Consider the following 27,596-nt stretch of genomic DNA (forward strand, 5'->3'; position numbering starts at 1 on the left):
GGAGAAGATGCAAAGTCCGGGGACAGGGAGGGGTTAATTATTGTTTCAAAATACCCACATCTCGCATGCTAAGAAAACCAAAGCTTGCTGCAATTAGCTGTTTTGTGGGGAGATTACACGCCCAGCAAGGCTGTCCTTCGCGCACAGAGCAGTTCTCCTGATCCGATAAACCCTCAGAGTCAGGCTGAGTGACTCATCAACGTCACTGAAACTGAAGCATAGCCTCACAGAGAACACTTCACTTGATCAGGTTTTATCTTTTTATAAAATCTTAATTGGAGGTTTAATAAGAAGTGAGATCCTGACAAGTATACACAGAACGGCAGGATGAGGGAAGCACTAAAGGAATTGGGGTTGGGGGGGCAATACGGCAATTCTCTTACAATTATCAGAATGGTTTTAATTTCTTAGTGATTGCTGCATTTCTTTTATGTTTTTCCCTTCACACAAGGTATTACTAAATGCAGGGCACTTTTCTTGCTTCTGCTCACTTCTTATTTCTCTCCACATATAAGCTATCCACCTTGCTCACCTTTTTCGCTAATTGCCACATGACACAGCAGTGTGACAGACAGAGTAGCCCACAGTACAGAGATATGAATCTGCTAGCAAGCTTCTGACTGACAAAGGTAAAGCAGATAAACTGATTTCTGGCAAAATTGCAACTGGTCTCAGCAAAAACTCCTTTTTCTTAAACAGCCAGAGAAAGAGCAAGTTTCTCACAGAGTTCTTAATTCACAGTTATTTCAGCAATTGTTCAACTGCTCGATCAACTCTCCAAAGCAGTATAGTTCAAATACTAGGAAAGTAATGTGTGTATATATATACACACACACACATTTAGAGCACCAGTAAAGCTTTTTCTTGTATTTTTTAAATCCTGAACTGACACAACCAAGAGTTTCCTTAGAACTCTATGCCAGAGTCATAAAATATATCTGGTAGACAAGTTTCCTCAATACCTTTCTTGCAAGCTTTTTATAGTTTTTCATGTAAAGATTGAGTAGTTTTCGGAATAAAAATTCAAAATAATAATTCAAATTAATAGACAAGGAGATGTCAACTGACAAGCGTATGCTGTGAAAAAGGTTCTTCCACCTAGCAGTTCAAAAATCATCCATTGTTTACAGTCTCACATTCTTCCAATAGGTAAACAATATAAATAATTCAGACAGATGTTAATTCTTTTTAAAATCCATAGAGCAGCATGGGCTATTTGTTTTGTTAGTTTTAATTGCCTCTGAGTTGCATGGTGCATTGTTAGCATTGGGAATTCTTTGTGAATTTAGATAGGGCTACCAAGAAGCACACAAGTGTTTCTGAGATGGCCATGCAGTCCAGTTGGAGCCACACAGTACATACTTCAGCCACACAGTATAGCAGGGACAGCCCAAAGCCCCCATCCTTTAGTGAGAGTTGTCTTAATTCAGTGCACACGTTTATGTGCCCACCCAGCAATCACAGAACAAATACCTCATGGCTCAGCAACTCCAACACTACTCATGCCCCATACAATCCTCCATTCATCCCTGGGAGAACAGAAAATGGAACATGCACTGCTGCACCCTACAGTTTTAGTAACCTACTAATTCACTTGGAAAATCCATGTGCAATTTTAGTTTTAATTTTTTTTCATTGACAGTCTTTAAATGAGCAGTAAAGTACTGGCCACTCCAGTTACAGAATAGAAACAGGGGAAAAGATATCTCGTGCCTTTTTCTTTGTCTTGATTAGTTTCATTCAAAAACAGAATTTGATAGTCCTTTGCAAATACTTAGCCATAAAATTATGAGTTTGACATAGAACTTGGACCAATATTTAACCAACATTTTTTTGTCCTCATTTTGTCCTACAATCATTAGTCAACCCCACTTACAATAGCAATAATGCATTGTAGCCAAGAAATGGCCATAAATAAAAATACCATTGTCCTCAAAAAGTTTAGACCAATTTTATGCCCTAAGAAAATGGGAGAACTCTGATGTATTAAGATAAAACACATTAAGAAAGCACACAACACTTGAAGTGTTCATAAACCTCCCTCTCAACTCATATTACTGACATCACTGTTTATTAACATTCATTTTTAATTGCTTTATGGATTTTATTTACCTTTTTTTTTTTAAACTTGTTGCAGATAATGTTGAGAGTCGTCCTCATTGATTATTGGCAACTGCTGTATTCTGAGAAAGCCTCTTTCAATTTAGCTTTACAGATCCTTTGACTTCCCACTCCAACAGCTTCATCACCTCCCCAACAGCTTCATAAATGTACTGCAATGGTCACATGAACATCTCAGGAGGGGAATCAGCACCTCTGTGTCTCCTCATTATTATGGCACTTTAGGAAGAGAAAACCAAAAAGCAACAAGTCCAACAGAAGTTGAAAGTCCCACAAAAGATGAATCTAATAGTGAGGCTCCGCAGAAGTTTCAGAACACTTGTTATTCTTCTGGCTACTTTCTGCTTAGCAAGTATCGTCATTTCTGCCTATTACTTGTACACCAGCTACAAGCAGGAGATGGCCCTTGCAGAAACCACTGGAGAAGCAGACTGTGAAGATCTCAAGCTCCTACCATACAGATCCATTGAGCTGAAAACAGCTAAGCCAATTGATCCATCTAAAACTGATCCCACTGTCCTCCTGTTTGTGGAAAGCCAATACTCCCAGCTGGGACAAGATATCATAGCCATCCTTGAGTCAAGCAGATTTCAATACCACATGGTCATCGCGCCTGCCAAGGGGGATATTCCCCCTCTCACAGACAACGGAAGAGGAAAATACACAATTGTTATATATGAGAATATTTTAAAGTATGTATCCATGGACTCATGGAATAGAGAGCTTCTGGAAAAATACTGTGTGGAATACAGTGTTAGCATAATTGGTTTTCATAAAGCCAATGAAAACAGCTCCCCAAGTACAAAACTGAAAGGCTTGCCATTACATCTTTACAATAACATAGCCCTCAAAGACTGTGTTGTAAACCCTCAGTCTCCCCTTCTGCGCATTACCAAAGCACCAAGGGTTGAGAAAGGCCCACTGCCTGGCGAAGACTGGACAGTTTTCCAGTTCAACCATTCCACCTACCAACCTGTGCTTTTAACTGAACTGCAGACCTCCCGACCACCTCCCATGGTATTGCCAAAGGCTGCTCTGTATGCAACCGTCATCCAGGACTTGGGGCTTCATGATGGGATTCAAAGAGTTCTTTTTGGAAACAACCTGACCTTCTGGTTACACAAGCTGATCTTCATTGATGCCATCTCTTTCCTGTCAGGGAAGAAGCTCACGCTGTCCTTGGATAGGTACATTCTGGTTGATATAGATGACATCTTCGTTGGGAAGGAGGGAACAAGGATGAACGTAAATGATGTGAAGGTAAGGCAAAAGCTGGGGGATACTTATACCAGATGCAAGTATGTTCAACGGGGCATTCAAAAAGAGACAAAGAGCGACAGACATGGGAGACCCATTTTCTTTTCAAAGCTGAAAGCCTATAAATGTAGCCAGCAGAAACAGAAACCATAACCTGAGGTTACTTTAAAGGTCTGGTTACCCACATGCATACAGAGATGGATTCTCTGTATGAATCCATCATACAGAGGATTCGAGTGTGTTGAATCCATGGACGTGGCCTCATACAATAACATATGTAGTGAATATACTGGCTACCTCTGCCTCATCTAATTTCTGCTCAAGGACTTTGCCCTGAGCACCTGGATTCAAAAAGAAAAAAAAAAAGGAACCTTCCAATACTTAACAGATTTTTTTTTCCTTTTTCCTTAACCAAAATAAAAAGGATCTCTGTTTCTGGAGCAAATTTGCTGCTGAGGACTCTGAATTGTTAGATAATTCCACATTTAACACCACGTTTTTATTTTTTCCCCTTTGAACATACAGACATATGCGTGTATCTGTACATATGGCATGTACTTCAATTTATAGGCATTTTCTGTATTCTGTAATTATTTCTAGAAATTAAACAGAGGAATAGAAATTTGTTCATTTTTTGAACTCTCCTGTAGCTATGTTAAATAGAATTTAAAAACAAATGGAAAAGTTGGCCACAGTTTGGCTTACAATCTTTAGCAGGGAAGTTTTCTGTAGTAGATAAATATTTCAAGTTACTGGTGACAGTATGAAAGTATGGCCTGCACCTCAGCAAACGACCTAAATATCTCATAAGGTGGATTGCTCACAGACTGTTGTTTGGAGGTGCTTTTAAACTTCCTTTTCATAGTCTGCAGTATCCAGGGGCTCCATTATATATGTTCAGAGTAATTCTGAAAAGCATGTGCACCACAGAAAGACACAGACTTAAAGTGGTAAACAGACAGAAGTCAACAGCATGAAAGTTACTTTCCTTCAGTTTTCCAGGTGGGGGAAATATCATATTGAGATATTGATAATAATCATATTGAGATTAATTGAGGCTCCTAAATATGCAATATTACATTCTCTACCTTTTATTCTAGGGTTTTCCTGTAAATACCTTAATGCTTTCATGAGCAGTAAGTAAGCCTTTTAGTTTTAAACCCAAATTTCTATTTTGTTTCCTAATTATTATTTCCATTGGTGTGAGTTTTATATTTGTTTGCCTATTCATCTGAATCACTTAGAGATATTGAGATGTCCAACAAAAGAAGTAGTCTCATACAGATAAGATGTTTTTACACATCAGAAAAGTTCAGGTAATTCTGTTAGCCAAACCAGGTGTATGAGAGCTCATCAGGGTTGTTTCTAGCACCCAGACACTCCAAGTGTCTGCATTAGATATTCCTGGTGTCTTGAGATCTGAGCACTATGCACAAGCTCCGAGATCAAGTGGCCTCTCAGCACTATATATGATAAAACACTCTGACAAAGGCCCTGTCTAAAAGAGGAAATTAACGGAAAAGGCAATTGTGGAACAAGTTTTTCAGCAAGAGCTTTCTGCACACACATTTTTGAGAGCCTTTTTCTGATCTGGTTTGCCCACTACAGAAGTCTATTATTCTACATTGGTTAAAGAGTCCCTATTACTAGAATAAAAGCATCCACACAGAGTCGCTTGAAAATTCAAATCATAACTTTGACTGGAATAATCTCCAAGCCCCAAGACATTTCCTTCATTATCCAGCAATCAACAGCATTAGACAAACCTCTCCACCTGTGCTTGGCAGAGGAGCTGTGCTCCATAGGAGATACAACAGAAAATATCCAGGAGCTCAAGTAGGATCTGGACATCAGAACCCTAGCTGCTAAAAGCAGTAGGCATCAATTTTGCATGCTGCACAGATTTACCCATCTGAAAAATGGGCAGTTCACAGCACTGAATACATTAACATGCAAAATCATCTGCTAAGCTTCAGACTTTCCCTGAAGAAAAAAATAATAATAATAAAGCAGTATGGTGAGACCCCCCCTCTTCATCACAAAGAAGAAATCATGCAACACACACCACCCATGGTGAGAACTCTACAAGCACACACTCAGAACCAACTTTCCCATCAGGCAGTCTTTTTGGGAAGCAGAATGGGGGATTGTCTATTTGTCATAAATAATGTTCCCATGTAAAGCCATCCTGCAGCTTGACCATCCATTGGTCCACTCTGCACATAAAACTATGGTTTTCAGTACCAGTCAGTTGCCAGGATTTGTTTCTCAGGGTATTGCACAAGTACTTGCTACACATTTCAGTCTGTACTTACAGACTGGACATTCCCAGAATACATTAACATTCAAAGCAGGATGCTTGCTAATGAATGTAACACCAAAAAAAAAATAGAGTGTACTTTGGTTAGTTTACAGTAAAAGATAATTACAGTGAGTTAGAGAACAATCACTCAAGTCACTTGGGAAAGGAGGCAATTAAGAACCAGAGGGCCTGGCTTCTCCCCTCAAGGCAGAGCAGCCTCCTTGGTTGAAAGGCAAAATAGCAGAGGGAGACAACGTTTAGGAGGCTGATATTTTAAGTGATGTCGAAGTATTGCCCTGCATTGTGAAGCAGCTGCTGTGACCAGCTGCTCAAAGGGGGTTGTATTTTCACAGCAGGTGAGAGGCATGAGACACAAATGAGGCACGAAATGCATGAGAGGTGACACATGGAGGCATCAAGGGATATAGGGGCAGGTTGTGCTTCTCCTGTATGTGTATCACAGGTTGTGCTTCTCCTGTATGTGTATCACAGGGGCGAAGGCATGAACGGCTCTGATAGCTAAAGGATTAGTGTAGACTCAGTATGTTGCTCAACAAGAACATAGTAAAATTTGAACCATTTCCTCTTTTTTTCCACTGAGCTGCATATTACAGGTAGATTTAGCACAAAAACCATAGCCAACATTAACACCATGCGCATCAAAACTCATTGCATCCCAGCCCCTGTAATGCATGTTTAAACTGCATCTCCAACACAGATTGGTATTTATACAATGCTAAGAACAGCATTGAGAAAAAAAACACATATGAAACAATGCTTGCAATGAAACAACTTCTCAGCAAAGTACAATTCACTGAATTATGCCACATCACGACTTCTCCAGTTCCTTTTTTACTTAGGATTTGTCACTACAACTATCATAGATTCACCTTGTGCAGTCATATGGGACTCTCATAGGCTCTTCTGAGGTGCCACACACGCCTGTGTTGCTTTGGGAATGCTTTTATACATTCCACATTCCCAGGTGTATGCAAGAAAACTGCAAACAACAGTGCACTTCCCAAACTGTGTTAAAATTACAACTAAATAACATCTCTCTGTTCAAGCTCTTTGGCATTTCCTGCCAGTAGCCAGCTGTATAATAACTGCCAGCCTAAAGAACACATGACTAGATATGAGTTTTCCGATAACAGTACTCGTACATAGCAATAAAAACACAAGTAACACTGTTCCGGTGTAATTACTTCCTGCAACTCAAATGTTTTTATCCCCTCACAAAGCCTTTCCTCAATTAGGTGCTTCAAGGATATATATAGTTTTATAAAGGGTGGCATCACTAGAGAAACAGAGATTAGAAAACAGAGTTATTATGGGCTCTGTTTACCACAAAAGATCTCCTAGTCCCTTGTATTATAGAAGTTGTGCAAGGTCATATCTAGCTAAGTAATTAAACAGGAACTCAGCAGAGCCACAGAAAGCTATTTTCCCAAGCTTTGCAAAGATCTATCTTGAGGCTAGCGAGCCCCTGCAAATGAATTCCTCCCTTTCCCTCCTGCCAATATATTATCTCTCTGCTTGATTTTAGAAGGCAAAAAAAAAAAATAAATATCAGGAACTCCTCAGTTACCGTGCAGCATTACTGAATTCATGTACATGCAAATTATGCTGGTTCCTGGCCACGCAAGCCCAAGCCCATTGACACCACCGATTTAGCAAAAACAACTAGAAATACCCATTTTTGTTGTGTCTGGGGCCTGGGTTGTTCCAAACAGAAAGAATATAGAACTTTTATCCTTAAAGTTCTCTAACTGGGCACAAACAGGCAGTAAGAACTTGCTAAGGTATTTCCTTTGTTGTTTTTCTAGTATGAGCTAGCGCAGTATTTACTCACGCAAGAAGAGCCCAATGCAGTGACCAGGACTTTTCCAGTACCCTCCACAACTACACTTTCTTTTCTAGGAGCAATTATTAACTCAAAACAAACAAACAAACAAACAAACAAAGTAGCCATCCTCAGCCTTTTACTTTCTGTCCTCCCTTTACGCCAGGACCTGCAATGCAGAACAGCTGCCCTTCTATAGCCTTCTTCCAGGTGGACCCTCTCAGGAGCCACCTGCTTCCCTCTTTTCTCCCACTCTCCCAGCTGGAGCTGGTAATCAAAGAGAAGTTGTTCGTCCTAGCACCATCACGTCACAAAGCCCCTTTCTCTTAAGCCACCTTTCCCTTTTTTGCATTCCTTCTAATTGCTGTACAAGGATCATTCTTGTGCTATCTGGGATCTGATAAAATGACAAAGCAATGCTTGGGAATGTGCGGTGTGTTACTACTGACTGCGGGCTCTCCTATTCCTTGCAGCATCGGATAGCCCGTCTGCATTCTCCCCCATTCTCCTGGTCTAACCTTCAGTCCACTCACTGCAGTTGAAAAAAGAATTGCATTAGTCTCTGACACCTCCTCACTTCCACAAGTCTGCAGTTTATCTTCGACCTTCATCATCATTAAAAAGCCTTGAACACTTAAAGGGTGATTTCTTGCTCATTTTAGTATTTTAAAGACACGGATTCATGTTGGAGTCACATCTTTTCTGATATTTCCAAATTAAAGAGTACTGGCTCAGCAGGAGCCTGCACTTGGTAACTGAATCTCTCCAGTATATGCTTTTTCTGATCTTTCTGCAAGGCGAATTGCTTTCAGGTAGAATAATTAGAAATATCTGGGCCACACCACCAGGCATGGCAGAACGATATTCAGTACAGAGACACAGGTGGGCATAGAAAGGGTAAAACTGTGCAGCACATCTGTGCAATTTCTCAACACTCTTTGAAGGAAGGAATTTAATAAACTGTTGTGGACCAGTGCTTGGTTTCTGCTTCAGTTCTGCTGGGAGCCCTTACCTCTCATGCCGTTTGGGGTTGATAGCAAAGCCCCAGTCCAGGCATGTGGATAAGGAAGCTCTGCTTAACAAAGGGCAATAGCACAGTTCTGTGTCCCTTTGCAGAGTACGGCACCTAGTGTTGCAGAATGCCCAAATTTTCACAGAAATTCTCCAGCAGTGGTTAAGACCAGACAAAAAAAGACAGGGAGGATTTCTAACTGAAGTTTCTAAAGAGTTTCTCTGGATATCCTCCTCTGCTGCACCTAGCTGGTACTCACACACAACAGTGGAGAGATGATGATGGAAGTTACAGCAGCTCAACATCTAACCTCCCTCCATTTCATTCCAGATGTACTCGCTATCAGTGCTTCAGCAAAACTTGAAACTGATGCTGTCGATAGGAGCTGGAAACAAATTCCTTTTATTTTTATTATTGTTAATTTATCTGCTGCTTTTTCCTTCAGCAGAAGTCGAAGAATCACTTCCTTTCTGATAGTGAGATCCAATAGTCATCCTGCAGCCTTTTTATAAAAGTAAACTCCTGCTAATAAAGTAACCACATCAATGGGCAATACAGGGGGAAACTAAAAACAGAGCATGTACGAGCATTGGAAGTTAGAGCAGACAGCCAAGCATTAGTCATTATAGTCTAAGTGTTACCATCATGTCACTCTTTAAAGCACTTTTGAAAATGGCAGCGAAGAACACAATGAACAGAAATTCAGGAGTTTCCGGTTTGGGATGATTTTAAAGACTTTAAAAATGAATTTAAAATGCAGCTGAGAATGCATTATAAGAAAAAATGTAATAATCAGACAATCTTTTTTCAAAATGGGAGTGTCTACTCTATTCGACTTCAGGAGAGATGACGGATCATTCAGTGTTTTCCTTGTTCATGTCTCTTGAATCACCCTGTTCTTTCTGCAATAATTTGAGTGTTGAATACTGCTGAAGTGCCTTGTCTAGATACATCATACAAAGCATTTTAGACTTCAACTCTTGTATTTTTTTTTTGTTTCAGTAAAGCCTGCTCTTTCATTCACAATTTCAGCACTGATGTAGTGAAAAAAACATGATTCCTTTGCCGTCAGCAAAACATTTATTTTTCTCCTTGGCAGCCTGGAGGACTGTCTGTCTGTCTGAGCACCTTACCTGAATTATAATAGACTTGGGGTTCTCTCGTCTTACAGGTTTCCTACTGATGATATAATAAGCCTTGAGTGCTTGATACAGTCTTGCCAGAAGACAAATTCTGGAGACTAATTTTCTAGTTTGTTCATTTTGTTAGTTTAGAAAATTACATTCTTTCCATGTGTCCCACACATTAACTTTATCATACAGTCTAAGAAATATTTTCATAAACATTTCAAAAAACTCACTTTGTGTTCTCCTCTCCCAGTGAACAGACTGGCTTTTATGCAGTGCAATTTAATATTGTTTGTGGAAGAACCACAGAATTATTAAAAACTGGGTGTTGGTTTTTTGGTTGTTTTTTTTTTTTCAAGTAAAAATTTAATATTTCATAAAGCAGGAAAACAAATTAAAAATCTAGAGAAAAATAATCCTTCATTTTTCCAGCTTTTTAGCCATCTCTAAGACCTAGATAGATCTTACTCTTCAAAAAGATAAACAATTCTGAATTTAAGACAACAAGCAAACCAAACACAAAATAATACCTTTTAAAATACAGAAAGTGCAGAGGTTTTTTGAGTTGTTGGTCTAGTGTAATATCTAATGCTTACAGCCTGTGTCTAGCATTATTGCCTTGCGACATGCTCTTTTTGTCTACACTTCTGCTGATTTTCTGGATTTACGTTGATTTCCTGAATACCTCCACCAAAATAATTCTGAAGTCATCAGATGTGTTGTACTGGAATATATTTTAAAAATGTATGTGGTCATCTATATTTTATTTAGCTTCATTTAATTTCATTTAACTCCCTTTCATTTAGGGAATTTGTAGGAGCCAAAAAGCATGGCTGCTTTATATCAACCTCTTAAGTCACCTATATTAACCTGTGTTTTAAAACAATGCATATTACTTTAAAAGGAGCACTAACAATTGTTTCCTGTATAGCAAAATAACACTATAAGAAATGTTGGAATACCTTTCAAGAAAGGCTAGCCAATGCAGACTTAAAGAGCAGTCATAATTATTGCCTTAAAAGCATCTGATGCAGCAAAAAGCACGTTACCATGAATGCCATATATATATTGCAGTTACTTTAGCGGCAGTGTTATTTAAACTTTAAATGTGCTTTTGTCATCCAAATGGGAGCAGAAGAAATGACATTCAGAGCAAAAGCTCAGTTTAGTATCATTAGCATTATACAAATAATTTGAAAACAAAAATGTTCAGTAAAAGAGTGAAGGGATGGGATGGAAGGATGGACAAACAGGTGAGAGAATAGAGAAAATCTCAAAGAGAAGATGAGAACTTTGAAACTAAAATATTTAGCAAAAACTAACTGGTCAATTTCTGACCACCTCTGTATCATAACATGGCGTGAAAACAATTCATCTATGCCTGGTTTCAAATTCCTAGGTAAATATATATGTACGCACATATGTATACACCCACACAAATTAAATTTCTGATCTTTTTCTGGTCTATGAATGTGGTCATAGGCCCCTTAAATTAATACTTTTACTTCTAATGCTGTAAGTCTCCACCTGTCCTCTTATCAGACAGAAGAGTGTAAGTGCTTTTAGATAAAAGATACCAAATTACAAAAGGCAGAATAAGAGACTAGCAAGAGCTGCACCTCTAAGTCCAAAATTAAATTCTAGTAAGTGGACACTTAATTATAACTCCTGAAGATATAGATCACATGTCAGCATGTGGAACTTCAAAAATGATAAGTCATAAGCAGATTCTGATAGCAGATAATAGGATAACCTTCAAACTAAATCTTCAGCTTCCTTTCAGAAAAAAAAAAAAAATGCCAGTGGTCAAAATTTAGGATACGAGCACTGCTTTCAGTGAGCTGCATCTATGGGAAGGCTGAGACTTTCTCCAAAGGGCTGGACACTTTTCATAAGGGTTTCCTTTTCCTCTGGACATATGCAGAGTCCAAATAATTTTACAGAGACATGAGAACAAATGACCTTCTGGCTCCATTGTTCAACATGAGTCATGCATAGCTTGGAATCGTTAGAGTGAATCATATATTGCTTTCAGCAGAGTTTGTTGGAGAATAGTGCTTTGCATACAAATACATCGATTTGTCTGGAAAAATTCACTTTGCGAGAAACCATTTTAGTTAGGAAATTTCATGAGGTCCATGTGTAGCTACTTTAGAAATAAACAAAAAATGAGCAATTTCACTGAACATTTGAAATAGTGACAATTTGGTATAGCTGTTTCACTGCTGAAGGGGATTTCTGTGCAACAGACAGTTATTGCTTTTTTTGGTTGTTTGTTTTTTTGCAATGATCATAAGCATACACACATGCACATATATAACATACATACGTACTCAAATGTGATGAAAAAGTCATCCTGAGTTTTATGTTTATGTCACCAAATATTCTGTGTCCATGTGGTTTGGCCAAGCTAAAGAAGAGAAAGTCTTAAGCATAAGCTATGATAAAACACTATGTGATGTGTTGTGATTTTCCATCAGCTGCAGATTAGCTTGACCTGAGTGTCAGTTTTTGATTCATAAGAATTGGTGTGGCAACTCTCAGGCGTCAACGTTTGTCTCTCGGTCTCTCTCTTTGTATCAGAACCTGGGGCAATGCGGTATCACTCGGGTTTTGAAAGGATGATGATAAGAAGCTGCCAATCTTTAGCTGCACATCTCCTGAATAAGGCTAATGCCTGTCTGCACCACATGGGCAGTACTGAATGGTGATCCATTTGTCTCTATGCCCAGGTGCACAGTGCACAGTATGGTTTCAGCTGAATCTTTTTTTTTTTTTTTCCCATTACCAAGATACACAGCAGGATGTACCAGAAATAGGTAGAAGATTGCCTTATTCTCCATCACCATGGCCAGTTCCACAGGTACCTGGCACTGCCAGAAACTGTGCTAAGAGTGCAGACCAGTGCTCACAGCCCTAACATAAAGCTCTTTTTCATGTGCCTTATTTGCTTTCCTATTTCGATTGGGAATATTCCTACCAAGATTCAGGCCAGTGCTGATGTTATTTGGGGCTACAGATTTGCAGTACTCATGAAACTTTGTCCACGCACACAAGAAGTCATAACCTGGTGAAAATGCACTGTAGTGCTGGGAAGTTCCTGAAAAATCTTCCCTTTCCACAGCCCTAAGAGCCTCCATGCTTAGGAATTTTGTACAATCATTTTGTTTCTTTGCTGTGTGATGCATGCATGCCTGGAAGGACGTGCTGGGGGCTGGATGTTAACACATCTCAGAAGCAAACCCCCACTTTGATGTACAGGGCACCTCTGACTCCCTTTGTAGAGATCACTGTTTGTTGCATGGCTACTTTGAACCCCATCAGAGAGAAATTCTCATTTCTTTCATGTGGTTTTGCTGCCAGTGCAGATTACTCATTCACCAGGTCTGGAGAGCTCCTGTTTTTATTTACTGCTGCACACATGCTAGAAGCAACAAGGTTCTCCATCAAATCCCCCTGCTTCTTTATTGCCAGCCTATTCTCAGTTCGGGAGTGGGATGCCAATACCAGTTTTAACTTACCCTTCATTTTCTGGCCTTTAAGTCTTATCCATACATTTATTAGTGCTGCTATCTATATGCCTCTTTTACAGCACCCGCTCCAAATGCACAGTGGTACCCTTCTGAAGTGATGCACATGCATGTAGCATAGCTCTGTATCCAACTGTAATCATTTTCTGCAGGCAGCAAACACAATTACTGCATCAATACAGAAGGTGAGATGAATAAAACTCCTGGCCCAAATGCATGAAGCAATACTTTTCCAGAGATTTGTGTATATATAAGAAGTAAAATTTAAAAATAAAAAAGTCAAGTTAAAAGTAAAAGGTATTTGAGGACTACTATCCATACAGCAGCAGCATCCGAAGAGGGGTGGCAGCCTTTTCTTCTGGAAACATTGTTGTAATGAACTAATAGTTCTTCATACATTTAGTCTTCTTGCTGTGTCAGAATACACAGCAGTCCTAAAATAAAGGTTTCTAAGTGTTTATGAGATTTATCAGCATATGATCTTACAGTATAAATGCCTTGTCAGATATTAAAATCATATTTCTTTCACTTTCTTATTTTTTCTATTGAATATGACATTGTAAAATTACCTCACTAGTTCTACAACATTTAGATAGAAATGATTTAGCTATCATCAATAGCTATTGCTATTTCATTGCTATTAATATTCAAAAAAAAAAAACAAACACAACAAACAAACAATTTTTTGGTCTCATGGGGGATTTATTAAATCACTAAATAGCCTTACATTATTGTATTATAAGGTGCCATTTCATGTGGACAAAAAGTCTAGACTTGTAATGGATATATTAAATATGACAAGTGATAATTTAAATAGTTACAATGTTTTATACAGCATATTTTATAAAGGTTAAGAATTTCTCTCAAGAAATGCCAGGATGAAAAGAAAACAAAATATTTTAAACTTTTTTTTTCTTTAGCTTTAATTGAACTTCATTTTCAAAATTAACAAGAAAATGAAACAATTTTCTCAAAACCAATATATCAGTAAAAACACTCCAGATTTTTCTGAACAGTTATTTTGTTCACTAGGACTTGATTTATTGCAACACACTGCATGGATTAACGTTTTCTGTTATAACACTCCAGTGTTTATCGTTGGTTATTATGGCATACAATAAAGGGTTCTTTCCCTTCCAGTTAAGGTTGGCACAGAAAAACAACCAAGGCAACGTGGTGTCCTTCCCACCTGAGAGCTTGTTTAACAAAGTGATGTTGCTTCTTTAGAGGCTGGAGTTTTTCTTACCCAGGTCTGCTGCTCAAGTCCAAGGAGCACCCAAGAGTTGTTCTGTGGATGTGTTTGGCCAGTTCAGTTTGGGAAGGAAAGCTGCATCAAGAAACTGAAATGCTTGAAGTTGAGAGAAATTTTAGTATTTTTGTTGATGTGATTTTTGTGAGACAGGGTCTTCTAAATCCAGAAGTCCTTTAAAAATATAAAAATCTTCTTTTGGTTTAATTAGCAGTAAGATTTACCACAAGCTAGCAAAGGTTAGAATGTTCTGTGCATTGCTGTGGTCGCCAAATTCAAGTGATAAGGGCATTAACACACCTCTGGCTCATTTTAGGTTTAAAGATCAGAATTTCAGTTTTCCTTCTTTCCAACTTGATTACCCATTTATTCTTGGACTAAATGGGTGAAAAATCCTTCTGAAACCGTAGAGTGGCAAAGCATTTATTCTTGTTACTTGATCTGTTTGAACTTCACCAGTGAAATGGCTTCCCATGGCAAAATATTGATTATTAAATGCAGAATGTTCCACAGGAATGTGATTTAAACAAAACAGTATTCTGCCAACTCATCTGCTCTGGCAGGCTGAAGGGAAAGTGGACAGTTTGAAGAATATTCTAAAAAAATAAATAAATAAATCCAAAAGATCATAATTAAATGTAGCTTTGGAATTGCTGTTCTTCCAGAAATTAAAAAATGAAAATAATTCACACCCTGTTGAGATATTTTTTTTTTTAATATGAGAATATCCCAGAAGATGGATATTTCAGTTTTGTACTGCCTCTTCATTTTATGTAAAAGCCAGAATTATTACTCTAACTTTTACATAACATATTAAATCCAAAATGTCAACATTTAGGCAATTTAAAAAAGTTGTCTCAATATTATAGTTGAATTGCACTGATTGAATCAGATTGAATCAAAGTCACAGGCTTCAAGGACTTATGTTTTCGACCCCAAATCATCAGACCTTCAAGTATGGGCTATATAAAGAATGTTTGAATTCACATTTTTGACAGCATACAGTATTTGCTTGCCTTCCCTGAAACTCTTGAAATATTGGCTCTTAAAACTGTCAGTGATTCTTGAAAGCACAAGTGCTTTTTTGGTTGAGGTCCAATTGTTTTAGAAGGGTAAATCTCAGTATAATTTTCCATTCCCTGGGTTTCTTAACTCCTTGGAAGTCTGTAGGTCTGAACATTTGCCTGCTCATTAATAGTGTAGACATAAAGCTAAGCTTGGAATCATTTTAGTTAACAGAAGTTTTGATGTTGATTCCAATATCAAGTGAGTTTGGCCTCAAACCCCTTCTGTGCAGGAGCAGGTCTGGCCATGATCCCAGGGCATGGAGGGAATGGGTGGTCCCAGCTGGCCACCCCAGGGGTGTCCAAGTGCTCCAGTCACCCCTTCTCCACTAGCTGTAAGCAAGCATCAGATAGCTCTACATCCAGAAGACAAGCCAGACCTACTGCCTCTGCCTGGTTTATTGCTGTGAATGTACAAGGATGAGAGAAATACAGGAATCACAGGTGAAAAAGGGGCTGTAGTATTGTAAGGGGAGCAGGTTTTACCATGGGAAAAGCACCCTGGGAAAGAAAAGAAGAACATGGGAAAGAGGCTCAAGGGATGAGGATCAAAGCAGACCCTGGATCAGGGCTTCCTGTAGCACAGAATCCCTAAGGGAGACTGAAGATCTCCTTTGTAATAATCTTTACTGTAGATTTGTCAACAAACTATCACAAATATTTGGAAATGAATGGACTATGCATGAATCAATAACTAATCTATATTTATCTATAATTAATATAGATTAAATACTCTATACAATTATTAATTTAGGATATTTAATGAAGCTCCGGACATATGTGGTGCTGAAGCTATACAGCTATACTCTACATGGTTAATAATAAAAGCAGATTTCTTTTTTCAAAAATGGGTTTACCCGCAGAATATGAATTCTTTAATATAAAAGCTCTGCATGTGTCTTCCTAGTAACATAGCCCAAGATTTATATGTATCATAAACAAATATGTCTGTGGTATTATAAAGTGCAATTCCACTGTATTTGTTATTAGGAAAGGGAATAAGGTTTCCCATATGCTTTCACTATTATTTCTCTTCTAACTAGGAACATGGTGCCAGTACATTATCAGGAAATAAAAGCTACCCATCACTGTTGTAAATATCATGAGGTAGGCTGTTACGGAGCCAGTCTGTTAAAGACTGGAGGGGCTTTACTCCCCACCTTCAGGCAGCAGGTCCATTTCTAAGCTGAGCAATAAGAGGCAAAGCCTTGGACTAGTGACACGTTGTGATTTGTTTACATAATATAAGGCAGCATTTTGAGTCAACGATATACACATTGACTTCACAAATGTAATAAGATGCTGGAGGGAAGTTTAGAAATTTCCAGAGATCTTGGTTGAGACGAGGTTGTAAAATTACCTACATGCAAGCTACCCTTTTTCTCTTCTTCCGAGATTTCTTAAAGGCTAAGAGGAAATTCCCTTCTGCTCCCTTGTGTGTTGGTAGTTGATATTATACACAGTAAGCCATAGGGAAAAAAGAAACTGTCTTTAGAAAGGGGAGTTTATTACTGTTTTACTGTTACTGTTATGGTTTACGTTGCGGGGAGTGGGCACAGCCAACAAGCCCCTGTATGTTGCAGAGGGCACTCTCCAAAGTCAATAAAAAGTCAATCTGTTGACATAAGGGTACAAGAGGACAGTGCATTGCTGGTTGAACACCCTTTTAGTGGTCAGCAGGCGGGAGTAAAATCACTTGAAACCATTTAAGTGGATAAATGTGTTGGGGGAAAATTTTGGCTGAATCATGTACTTTCATAACTACTTGTCCTTTCTTTCCTCTACTGTTGTATTGGACAATATTCGGTGCAATGCCAGTGTCAAGCTTGTAAAAGTGAAAAAGCTACAGTTCACCATGATATATAAGGACACAAATGCACACAAAAAGGCTAGAAAAGTCTCAGCCTTCTAATTAAATTAAAACCAATCTTCTAACACTTTTCTGCCATTAAGCTGATGACAACACAGCCAATACTCCTTACGTAGATATATTCTGGTTTTACTGATTTCACTGACTGTTTGCTGGACCTGTGGCCTCAAAAAGCTTTGTCATGTTAAGCAGCAGGAGAGGAGAAAGGGGGCAAAGAAGGGGGAGTGTAGAGCCTATACAAAAGCTTAGAATAAGGAAGATATTACATAATGGAAAAATACCACCTATCTTTTAGCTATTTGTCATCTCACAGTTGTAAATTGTTTCAGTAGTGGAAAGTACACTTTGTCAAACAATCCCATTTGGGTAGCAGAGCATTAGCCAAATGAAACCTATCAGAACAATCCAGTATTTATGATTTTTAAGCAGCTATTCCCATATAAAATAAAATTATGGCACTCCCCCACAGCTGGGAGAGTAATAGAACCTCTCCAGAAATGAGTGGAAATTTAGTGTTAACACCTATAATTAAAAGGTATATACTTTACTGAACATATTTTTCTCAGTTTAATGAACCTAAGTTGCATGGATTCATATTTTACGCTGCAAGTAGCTACACAGTTTTCAATGGGAATATTTAGAGAGAAAAGTGCTACCTATAATGACTAAGATTAAAAGCAACAAGATTTAAAAGGTAACTGGCTCAGTAATGCCACTTTCATCCTACCGCCTAAGTGCTTGAGAATGGCTTTGAAATAGGAATATTTTTAAACAAAAGACAAACAAACAAACAAAACCCCTGTCCTTTCTGTGTATTTTTTGTTTTCTGAAATAATACTTACTATGCAAGTATTTAATATTCTGGTGAGCTTTCTTCACTGTTCCTAAGTGTTAGAAACTTATTCACCATGAAGACTGACAGCTGATGTTCTCACTTATGTGGAAATATATATATATATATATATAGTAAGACTTATGAAAGGATAACAAACTCTGGCAACAGACATGTTCCCTATATTATTGTCATCAGACATTACTATGCTTGGAAGACATACTCTCCTTCTAGTGTATGGTCTAAATCTTTCACCAAAAATTATGACCTGTGGAAGGATATATGTAACGTGGGAATAAGTTCCCTCGTAAATTAAAAGTTGGGGAAAACAATAAGAAATTTCAAAATTATTTTCCAATTCAAATATAGACCTTTTCCCACAGCCAAGAAAACATATAGTAAAAGACATCAATAAACAACCTCTGATTAAAACATGCTTGCTAGAAATGTTTGCTCTTCCTTCCAAATAATTCACTTTGTGTACTTACAGCATAGCACACTATTCTTCCTGTGTAATTTAGCAAAGCAAGGACTGAAGAGCTCAAACAGAGAACAGGCATACCTTTCTAACAGGAAATATTTCAAAGATGCACAATGCTTGGGGAAATCCAATGCATTCCAACAGCAAAAAAGGTTGCTTGTCAGAAGCAGATTTAGGAGCCCTGGGGATAAGTCATCCCTGTCAAGAATGATTTAGCAGTACCTAGAAAGGGATGAGCTCCATGAGACACAAGGAAATTCATCCAAATCCTCCTCTGCTCTCAGGTGGCTGAAATTCCCTGCCAGACCTCCCACCAACAGCCACTGCCCTTGCTCAGGGTCACCTCCAGAGCCCCGTAAGCCAGACGGGATCTGTCCCTAGGTCAGGAGGCTTGGGATGGGCCAGCTTGCCACGAGCACCTACATGAGGTTAAACTGGGAAGGCCAGGAGGGCTGCTGGGATAATTCGGTGTGACATCCTAAATATCACAGGGCATAGGATCTCACCAACGAGTTTGGGTATCCAACTTCATCTGCAAAAAACACCGGAAACCTGGACCTGTCTGCTAGCCCTGGATCTGCCTTTGGCTTTGCAGCCAGAAGGAAGGGCTTGCTGTTAGCAGATTTCTTCCTCAGGGGTCACTAGAAGTGCTAGGAAAATTCTTCATACTCTGAGACAATTACCTGATACCACTTGAATTTCTCAATAAAAGGAGGCTTTTTTCCAAATCTCCAATCAAGTCCGATCTGAAAAAGGGCAGTACTTGAGTTTTTGCTCTGGGTACGATTCTTCTCCTTTTTGAAATGGTGTGATAATACTCTTTAACTGTACATCTATGACCTGATGCATTTCCTCTGGCTATTAGTTTATAGAGATTTGTTCTCCATTTTACCTAAAATTACTTGCTTTTATGATGAAGTAACCTACTGGAACCTCTGAAATGGCTCATTTCAAATTTGTCAGCCTCACTTGATGATCTGGCTTGATTTTATTGGAGAACATATTGCCCTTTGATGTAACCATTTGAGAGAAGTGAGTAGAATAACAACATTACCAGAATGTGAGAGGAAAAAAAGAAGATTAGCAAACTTACCATGGGCATTGCCATTTTGCATTGAATCTTTCAGCTTCCTTCGCTGGACAACCTACTGTGCTGCCTTCAAGTGCTGGGAAAGATAATAAAGCAATGTTAAGCTGGAGGATTTTATGGATTGGAGGGGTTTTGAAGCCATCTTCAAAGACAAAACAGGCTTCATTTCCCTCTACTCTAAGTTTGAAACCTGTAGGACATGCAGGGGGCAGCAACAGTCTGACCTCTGGTTAAACAAATGAGTGTGGTTTAAAGCAAAAACATTTGCCATGCAATTCCCTTTCCATTTTACAGAAACTTCCAGTTCCTGTTAAGAAACACAATCAAACACTGAAGTGAGCTCCCTTGATAATGCAAGATAGCATCATGAAGAAGGCAGAAGGGTCAAAAAAGTTAAGCTCTGCTAGAGAAGTAGGAAACATCTCAGAAGTATTAAGAAGCAACACTTAATCCTTGTGATTATTAAAGCACATCCTTGCCTGTCAAGATTTTGTGAACTGCATTTCGCAGAATGACCAATGAAAGCACAGAAGTCTCCACAGCCCTGCCAGGGAAGGCTGGTTGAGAGGAATTTCCTAGTGAGCCTTCTTTTTGTTAGAGAACAAAGAAAATGTGGCATTGACCCAGATTTATGTGAGCCTACTCCATTGCAGGGAATCCAGTTCTAGCACAGTTATGCTTTCTACATACTGCATCCAGATGTTTAATTCCAAACAAATGAAGATAAAAGGGGACCTATAAAACTATCATGTTGATTAACTCTAATATGGGGTTTCCTTAAAATAGAAGCTTTACTAGATCATTGGAAGAAAATGCAAAGGCGGCTGCATGGTACATGGATTTCACTTGTATCTCTGTCAAGAAATATTGCACAATGTTTAGATACCACTTCCCCAATTTTAAGGCATTATTTACTTTGCCGAAAAGGAATACAAGAAAGTAATATTATCACTTTGCAGAAAGATATGGTCTTACTTACAGTACAAGCAAGTAAGTCTTCTACTTGTTCAGGTTCCATCTTTCTCTCCCCAAGAACAGCACAGTGGGCAAAGCTAGATTGGGAAGGGACAATGACTGCCATCGACCGTCTTGCTCCCACCTATCTGCAAAGCTTCTGGGACCACCTCTGTGTTTATGGAGTCCACAGGGACTTGGGCGTTTGTAGCTGCTGGCAAAAGTGCTGTGCCTGCCCGGCAGCCACTCTGTGCTGAAGTTGGTGCTCATCAGTATCCTATTGATTTAGACTTCCTGGTTTCTGATTTTTACAGAGTGGGGTGGCAATGGAAAGGCTTGTAAAGGGGAAAATATAGGAAATGAGAGACACAGCTGGTGTATGGTTGCTAGAAGCAATGTGAAAGGACAGCAGGAGCAAGTGGACAATTTAAGATTCCAGTTACCTATTTCAGAAGAGGTTATAGGAAAAACAGCAACAAATGATGAGAAAAGCAATGAAATCAAAAAGTTCTGTATGCTGAGAATATGATTTTATAAATATCTTGTCACAGACAAAAGGTGCCCAAGAGAGCCATGATTCTGCTCTGTCCTTCTACATTTGGATATTTTGGACATTGCCATTTTTTACCACTGACAGCAGGAACAGGAACAGAAAAATTTAGTAGCTGCTGTGGTTTCCTTGTTACCCGCCCCAGACAGAAAGTTTTAGAAGCCTTGATTTAAACATATGGAGGCACCCACTTGGAAGCCACTGACTATATCCATCATCACACAAACACACCCATTCTGAAAACTGAAGGACAAACCTGAATTTTGAATATATCACCTCTGTTCCAATCTCTTTTATGACGGAATGTGTGTTAAAAAAAAAATAAATAATTCCACCACAAAGCATCTACATCACTTTGGTTTTAAGCAGTAAATTTAAAGTATAAATTTGAGATAGGAGGTGGGAGTTCAGAATTTAGAGATAAATGTCTGTGATGAGAATTTGAAGGAATTTTTATTTTTGTGACAAGGTTACCCCAGAAAATGATTTCCAATGGCAGTAAAGGAGCAAAAAACCACTCTGATTAAACCTCAGTACATCCAAATCCATAAATTAAAGAAGATAAATAAGGTGGCCTCCGTTATTCCAGCTCTTAAATATTTTAAAACCAAGTGCCCACCAACAAGTTGTTGTTGTTATTGGTGGTGGTTTTTGTTGTGGTTTTTTTTTTTTTTTTTGTGTGTGTGTGTTTCGCTTTTTTTTTATTATTTTTTAAATAAAGAAGCAATTCTGAACAACCAAGAAACAAGTGAAAGCTAACGTATACCGCTAAAAGTAAATATAGCTGTTAATGTTACTTAGCCATAATTATGCATTTGTATTGTGACAAAGGTGGGGAGACTTTATTTTTTGTTTTTGTTTTTGTTGTTTTGTTTTGTTTTGTTTTGGCATGGCCTAAGCATTACTTGAGATGAAACTGTAAATAAGTCTCCGTGTTTTACTGTTAGTGACGTGCAGCACAATGACTGACACCAATACAGTTTGCTGCAATACAGATCACTGAACATGAATATTTTATCAACATACTATTTTAATTTTGATGTTGTCCCCTTAAAGCTTTGAGATGGTTTCCCGTTCAATATTTAATTTTTTTTTTTTTTGGTGATCAATCAAAGCTAGATGATAGATCCATCCACAAGACATGCAGACCCTTATGTCCGAGGGAAATGGAACCAGCAAAGAAAGCCGCATGCTCAGCCTTTTCTTCTGACTACCGCATCTCATCAAAGGGCTGCCTCTACTGACTTTGCTTGGGGACAACCACACTATTGCAGCTGAACAGATTTAAAAAAGAGTTATAATAGTGAAAGCTGTCATTTAGGTGTATTTTATGGTGTGGCCTGCATCAACAGGAAGAGGAAATGTTGATGGATGTCACACAGATTCACCATTTTTTTCCAGAAAAACAAACAAACAAAAAACTATTGCTACAGCCATTAAATTCTGGTTCAAATGATAAACAAGCAGTTGCAATGTTGCTAGTGTTGATATTGCTGTCACATTACAAACACAGCAGAAGGGCCATTCCCTAGCAAGACAATTGTACCTGGCTGTTCGGAAATACCTACCACAGTTTTTCTTTTAATGGGCAGGTGGCCTGGGAGAGGACAGGAGAGTTACAAATTAAAGTAAGCATTCCTATCGTGCTGTTTGTTTTAGAAACTGAGTCAAAACTCCTTCATCTATAGCTGGCAGATTACCTTCTCCTGATTCCAAGACTGAACGGCCTTCCTCCAAGAGATTTCTTTTGCTGAAAATGCTTAAGCTTTTGAAAAATTAGAACTGATAAGAAATAAACTGTGAAGCCTTCTGCTGCACAGCTGAAAGTGCCACAGGCTATTGCATGCAACCTGCAAGGAGGGATCTTTGTCTGCAGCAGGGCTAGTGCCAGGAGGCTGCCCCACCCCTATGACCACAGGGAATACCCACTCTTGATTTGGGCACAGGCTGGATTTTCTCCTTCTAAGATTTGTCAGCAGACCTGGTTAGTGTTGCTAAAAAATCCTTCAGCATCAGTAATGATTTATGTTAGAGACCCTCAGTGATTTCCCAAATAGTCTGTAAATCTTTTCTGCAGATAACACCAATATAGGACAGTAATCACTGGCAATAGGTAATGACTGCAGCCATGCTCCTACAGCACCTGCAGCTGGTCCCCATGCCTAATCCCTTCGATCTTCCTCACCCAGGTCCTGCTGGAGAGCTGGAAGGAACTGCATTAACTCACCAATACGGTCCTGGTTAAAATAAACCCTACTTTTCACTAATGCTCTTCATTTTGAATTCACACTTCCATGGCATCATTGCTCCTAGAGCACCTAACGAAAAGCTGCTTTCTGAATTCTCAAGCAATGTTATTAGGCAGATAGCCATAAGTAGCTGGTAAATTTGGTGCAATATCACCCCATTCGTCTCATTCAGCTGAACCTTTACTGGAACAGATGCAGTCCTCTGTGCTGAATGAAATGCAATTAGACGCCTGATTGTTTTTTGACTTTGGGACAGAGTAATTAAATAGCAGCAGAAGCAGATCAGACAAACTGGACATTGCACTCAAAAAGAAAAAATAAATTCTTCTGTTTGCAATAAACATATTACATATAAGTGCAAAACATGACTTTTTTTCTTGCTTCAGATAAACCCACATACCCTCCTGGACCTCACACTAAGACAGCTATTCAAGGGAAATGCTGAACAGACGCAAGTAATAGCTCTGTAATAAAAAATAGATCTGCAGATAGAGCCGGCTGTGTTCAGCATCATCAGAGCCCTTCTTATTAATTATTTATATAGCGCTATAGATTAGCATAGTACTTCACAGAAATAAATATGAAAAAGAAGAAAGAAGTCCCATCTCACTAACACAGGGCAATGGCTGAAGCTTGGCCCACCTTGTTAGGAGTGGTGAGGGTCTTCAGCAGGCACTTGGAATTACATCATTTGTATGTCACATTATATAAAAAATGTCAGAAAAGTCTGTGTGGAAAAAGGAAAGGAAAGAAAGTCTGTGAGGGTTAAGAGTTGCCCATTGATCCAGGCCTGGTTAACATCTGTTCAAATCAGTTTTGGCACAGGGTAAATAGTACAAGTGATTTTAAAATCCCATTAAGGATTTGACTAAGTTTAACCCGTATACTCCTTTTAAGATCTGACAAGTCAATAATGTAAATTCTTTATAATCTCTACACTATAGCATTAATGAATTTTCTATTAAAATTCTGTTAAAAACTTGTGAAGTGGGCTGAAATCCCCAGCAAACAGAAATCAATGAACACTGTACTGAGATTATAAATTCATCACTGTGTTGTGTTTTAATAAGCGCAGATACATGTACAGCTGATTAGATTGTCCCCTTCACAGCAGAAATTTGTGCTCCAAACCAAAAGATAAAACTGAAGAACCCAGAATCCTGCTCTTGCACTGAACCTGTCAGTGAAGTTAGGCTGCTCATCACCTCTTTTAAATTCAGTTTTTATATCAGAAAAATAGTGACTAGCTACTTCCACTGGCCTTATGATGGTTACTGGGATTTACAATTTCATAGTAGTGCTATGAAGATTGCATTCACTTTGAAGATTGCCAAGACTACCTCGGGCACTGTCAGATGTTTTCTTAGCATAGATTTCAGGGAGGAAACGAGCAGGAAGAGGCAATCAAACTTCCATCCTGAGAACATCTGCTTCCAGTGGAAAGAAATACTGCTTTGCTTTCTTTCTTTTTTTTTTTTTTTTTTTTTTTTTCCTACACATCTACAGCTGGAAAGCAAAACTACTACTTTGTAGTCCTTCAACTTTCCACAGACCACCAGCAAATTGCTGCACAGAACAGCTTGGGAATGAACCTCAGAGCTGTATAACTGCAAAAGCATTAAAGACAGATGTTAGGAACAAAAATGTATAAATGCATTAAAAGACTTCTTGGTATTAATAACAAGTAGCTACCAAAGAACCTTTAGAAAACTGTCTTGAAGTGAAAAATACAGGGGAAAGCTTCATTGAATCTTAAAATAATTTGGGACGGAAGCAATTTATGGAGGTGATTTATTCTAAACCCCTGCTCAAAGCAGAGGTAACTTGAATGATAGATCAGTCCATGCAGGGTCTTGTCCATGCCTGATTTTGTATCTCAAAGTACAGAAATTTCCCAGCCTCTCTGGGCAATCTGTCCCAGACACAAACACTATTACTAAGCAGTGTATATAAACAGCATACGTAGGAAGATTTACTCTAACATATCTACACTTACATATTTGCATATATTTTGTATCTGCAGTATATACAAATAAATAATAATGTATATATAGGCAGCATATATATAGCTTATGCCCACACACACAAAAGAGAGAAAAAGCTGCAGCAGTGGCACTACTACCCAGCACTAGATTCCATTCCCAAATGAATAATGACTTTGAGTAATGGAAAGTTAGCCCGTTTTTGACAAGAGTCTCAGTCATATCCTTCAGATGGCGATGGGGCAGCGCAACCTTGGCCGTGTAGTCCTGGGATGCCTGCCACCAGCACATCCTTCCGCATCAGAAGTGCTTCGCAGAATGGTTCTGGGGAAATGAAAAAATTCAGGATGACAGCAAATTATAGATACATTGAAAAGCAGAAACACCTAACTCCCCCTCCTTCACTTGATCTCCCTCCAAACTGTGGGAAGTACTACATCCTTTTTCATCCATCCTCCACACTGTGGAAAGGCTTTGTAGTAATTTGGGATTAGACTCCCCCACAGCTCAAGTTAGTGGAGCACCCCACAGGATGGGGACCCTGACCACAGAGATCTCTGCCATAGAGGTGGGAACTCCAGTTTCTAAGATCTTGAGTTTTGCTCGTTTAAAAAAATCACATTAATTATACTGTCTCTGGAAGGCCACTTGCATGCCCAGGACCCTGAATGATATGTTGGGCTTCCTATTACCCAGTAGGGTAATGCATATCTTGGACCCATCCTCCACGTCTCCTGACGTTCTCAGATTCCTTCAGCAATTTCTGGGAGGGGCCCTGAAACATCTCCAAAAGTAAGGAAATTTGGTTCATTTTTGTGGAAAATATGTTTAGAGTTGATATAAGGACATTTTGACTATTTTAGGTTTCATCCTAAACAATGTCTGTTTCACAAAATGTTAGGCTTTTCCTCCAAAAACAAATTTTAGGTTTTCACCAGCTGTTCACACAGACAGTAGTCCCTTCCTTAACAAATGCTCTTCATATCCCTAACACCAATAGCTGTGGGGTGAGCAACTTCACAAACAAGAGATGCACCTGTGACTGGGTATAAAATGCTAGACAAAGGTTAAGGGCTGCATCTTAATTCCTTTAATTAATCCATTATTTGGTTTCACTAAAATTCCCACCCTGTATTTTCCAAGAAGGGGTTCACCTATCTCTTTACCTGCATATGCACACACACAGAGGCAGAGTTGCATGTATCTGCCTCACTATAAACAGCCCCCAGCACTGACCACATTTGCTTCACTTTTCCCCAATAAGATGTATGAGATTAGATTTTGTTGGCTCAATTAATATGGCATCTGTCCTCTGCACCCTATAAATCATCACACATGCAACAAGGGCTCATGTTCTCGCAGTAGTATTGATCCACAGATCTTTGGGTTAGGAGTAAAGCCTCTGTAATTACTTTGGATGACTTTTTTTTTTTTTTTTTTAACCATGTCTTGGGAACACTTGCTACCATGCTTAGTTATATTTGGAGTTTTGGTCCCCTGAGAAACACCTTCTACCTCAGCCTGGCCTGCCCGTACTCGGCATCAAAATCAGAAAAAGTCATTCTTTTGCCTTCTCTAAGGATTTGATAACCTCTTCACTTTCCTTAGCTAGAGGTGTTTTGACCTTTAATTAAAAGGAAAATTTGTTGTCTTCCATTCAGAAGGCAGCAAATAATGAACTCATTAAAATGAGGTTAGTGTTCAGGCCTTAGAGCAATAAGAACTGAAGTCTCATTAGCAGCTAACAATCCAGAACATAGCACATAAATAAACCTAATATGGCAGAGCAAAATGCCTTGGTGCATTAAATTTGAGCAGAATCAAATGTTTACAGTCAATGATGTCTGGGGCATGAAGTTTTAATGTACTTAATAAAGGAAAGCAAATTGCTTCCTATTAGCCATGAAATGTTACTGCAGAAATCGCCCCAAAAAGTTTATTATGTAAATGAAGGATAGAGTTATAATTAACAAGGACATAGCAGGAAAATATCACTTCTGCTTAATAGATGCACCAATTATGAAGAATAAAGACATGACAACTTCAAATCTACAAAAGGTAATTATATGGATTAATGCAAGAT

At 38.7% G+C, this 27,596-nt stretch overlaps 1 protein-coding gene across 2 annotated transcripts in view; it reads left to right on the forward strand.

Annotated features, from left to right (window-relative positions):
- The window catches only part of NDST4 (N-deacetylase and N-sulfotransferase 4), a 107,276-nt gene that overhangs the window by 14,608 nt on the left and 65,072 nt on the right, over positions 1-27,596 (forward strand). The window contains exon 2 of one of the 2 annotated variants that reach the window (XM_013104270.5): positions 2,138-3,381. In XM_013104270.5, coding sequence (XP_012959724.4) covers positions 2,401-3,381 — 981 coding nt within the window. In that variant the 5' untranslated portion in view covers positions 2,138-2,400. The remainder of the gene's footprint in view (positions 1-2,137; positions 3,382-27,596) is intronic. The other variant, XM_013104271.5, reaches the window with a different exon arrangement.

This window comes from Anas platyrhynchos, chromosome 4, assembly GCF_047663525.1.
Source record: "Anas platyrhynchos isolate ZD024472 breed Pekin duck chromosome 4, IASCAAS_PekinDuck_T2T, whole genome shotgun sequence".
Taxonomy (NCBI): domain Eukaryota; kingdom Metazoa; phylum Chordata; class Aves; order Anseriformes; family Anatidae; genus Anas; species Anas platyrhynchos.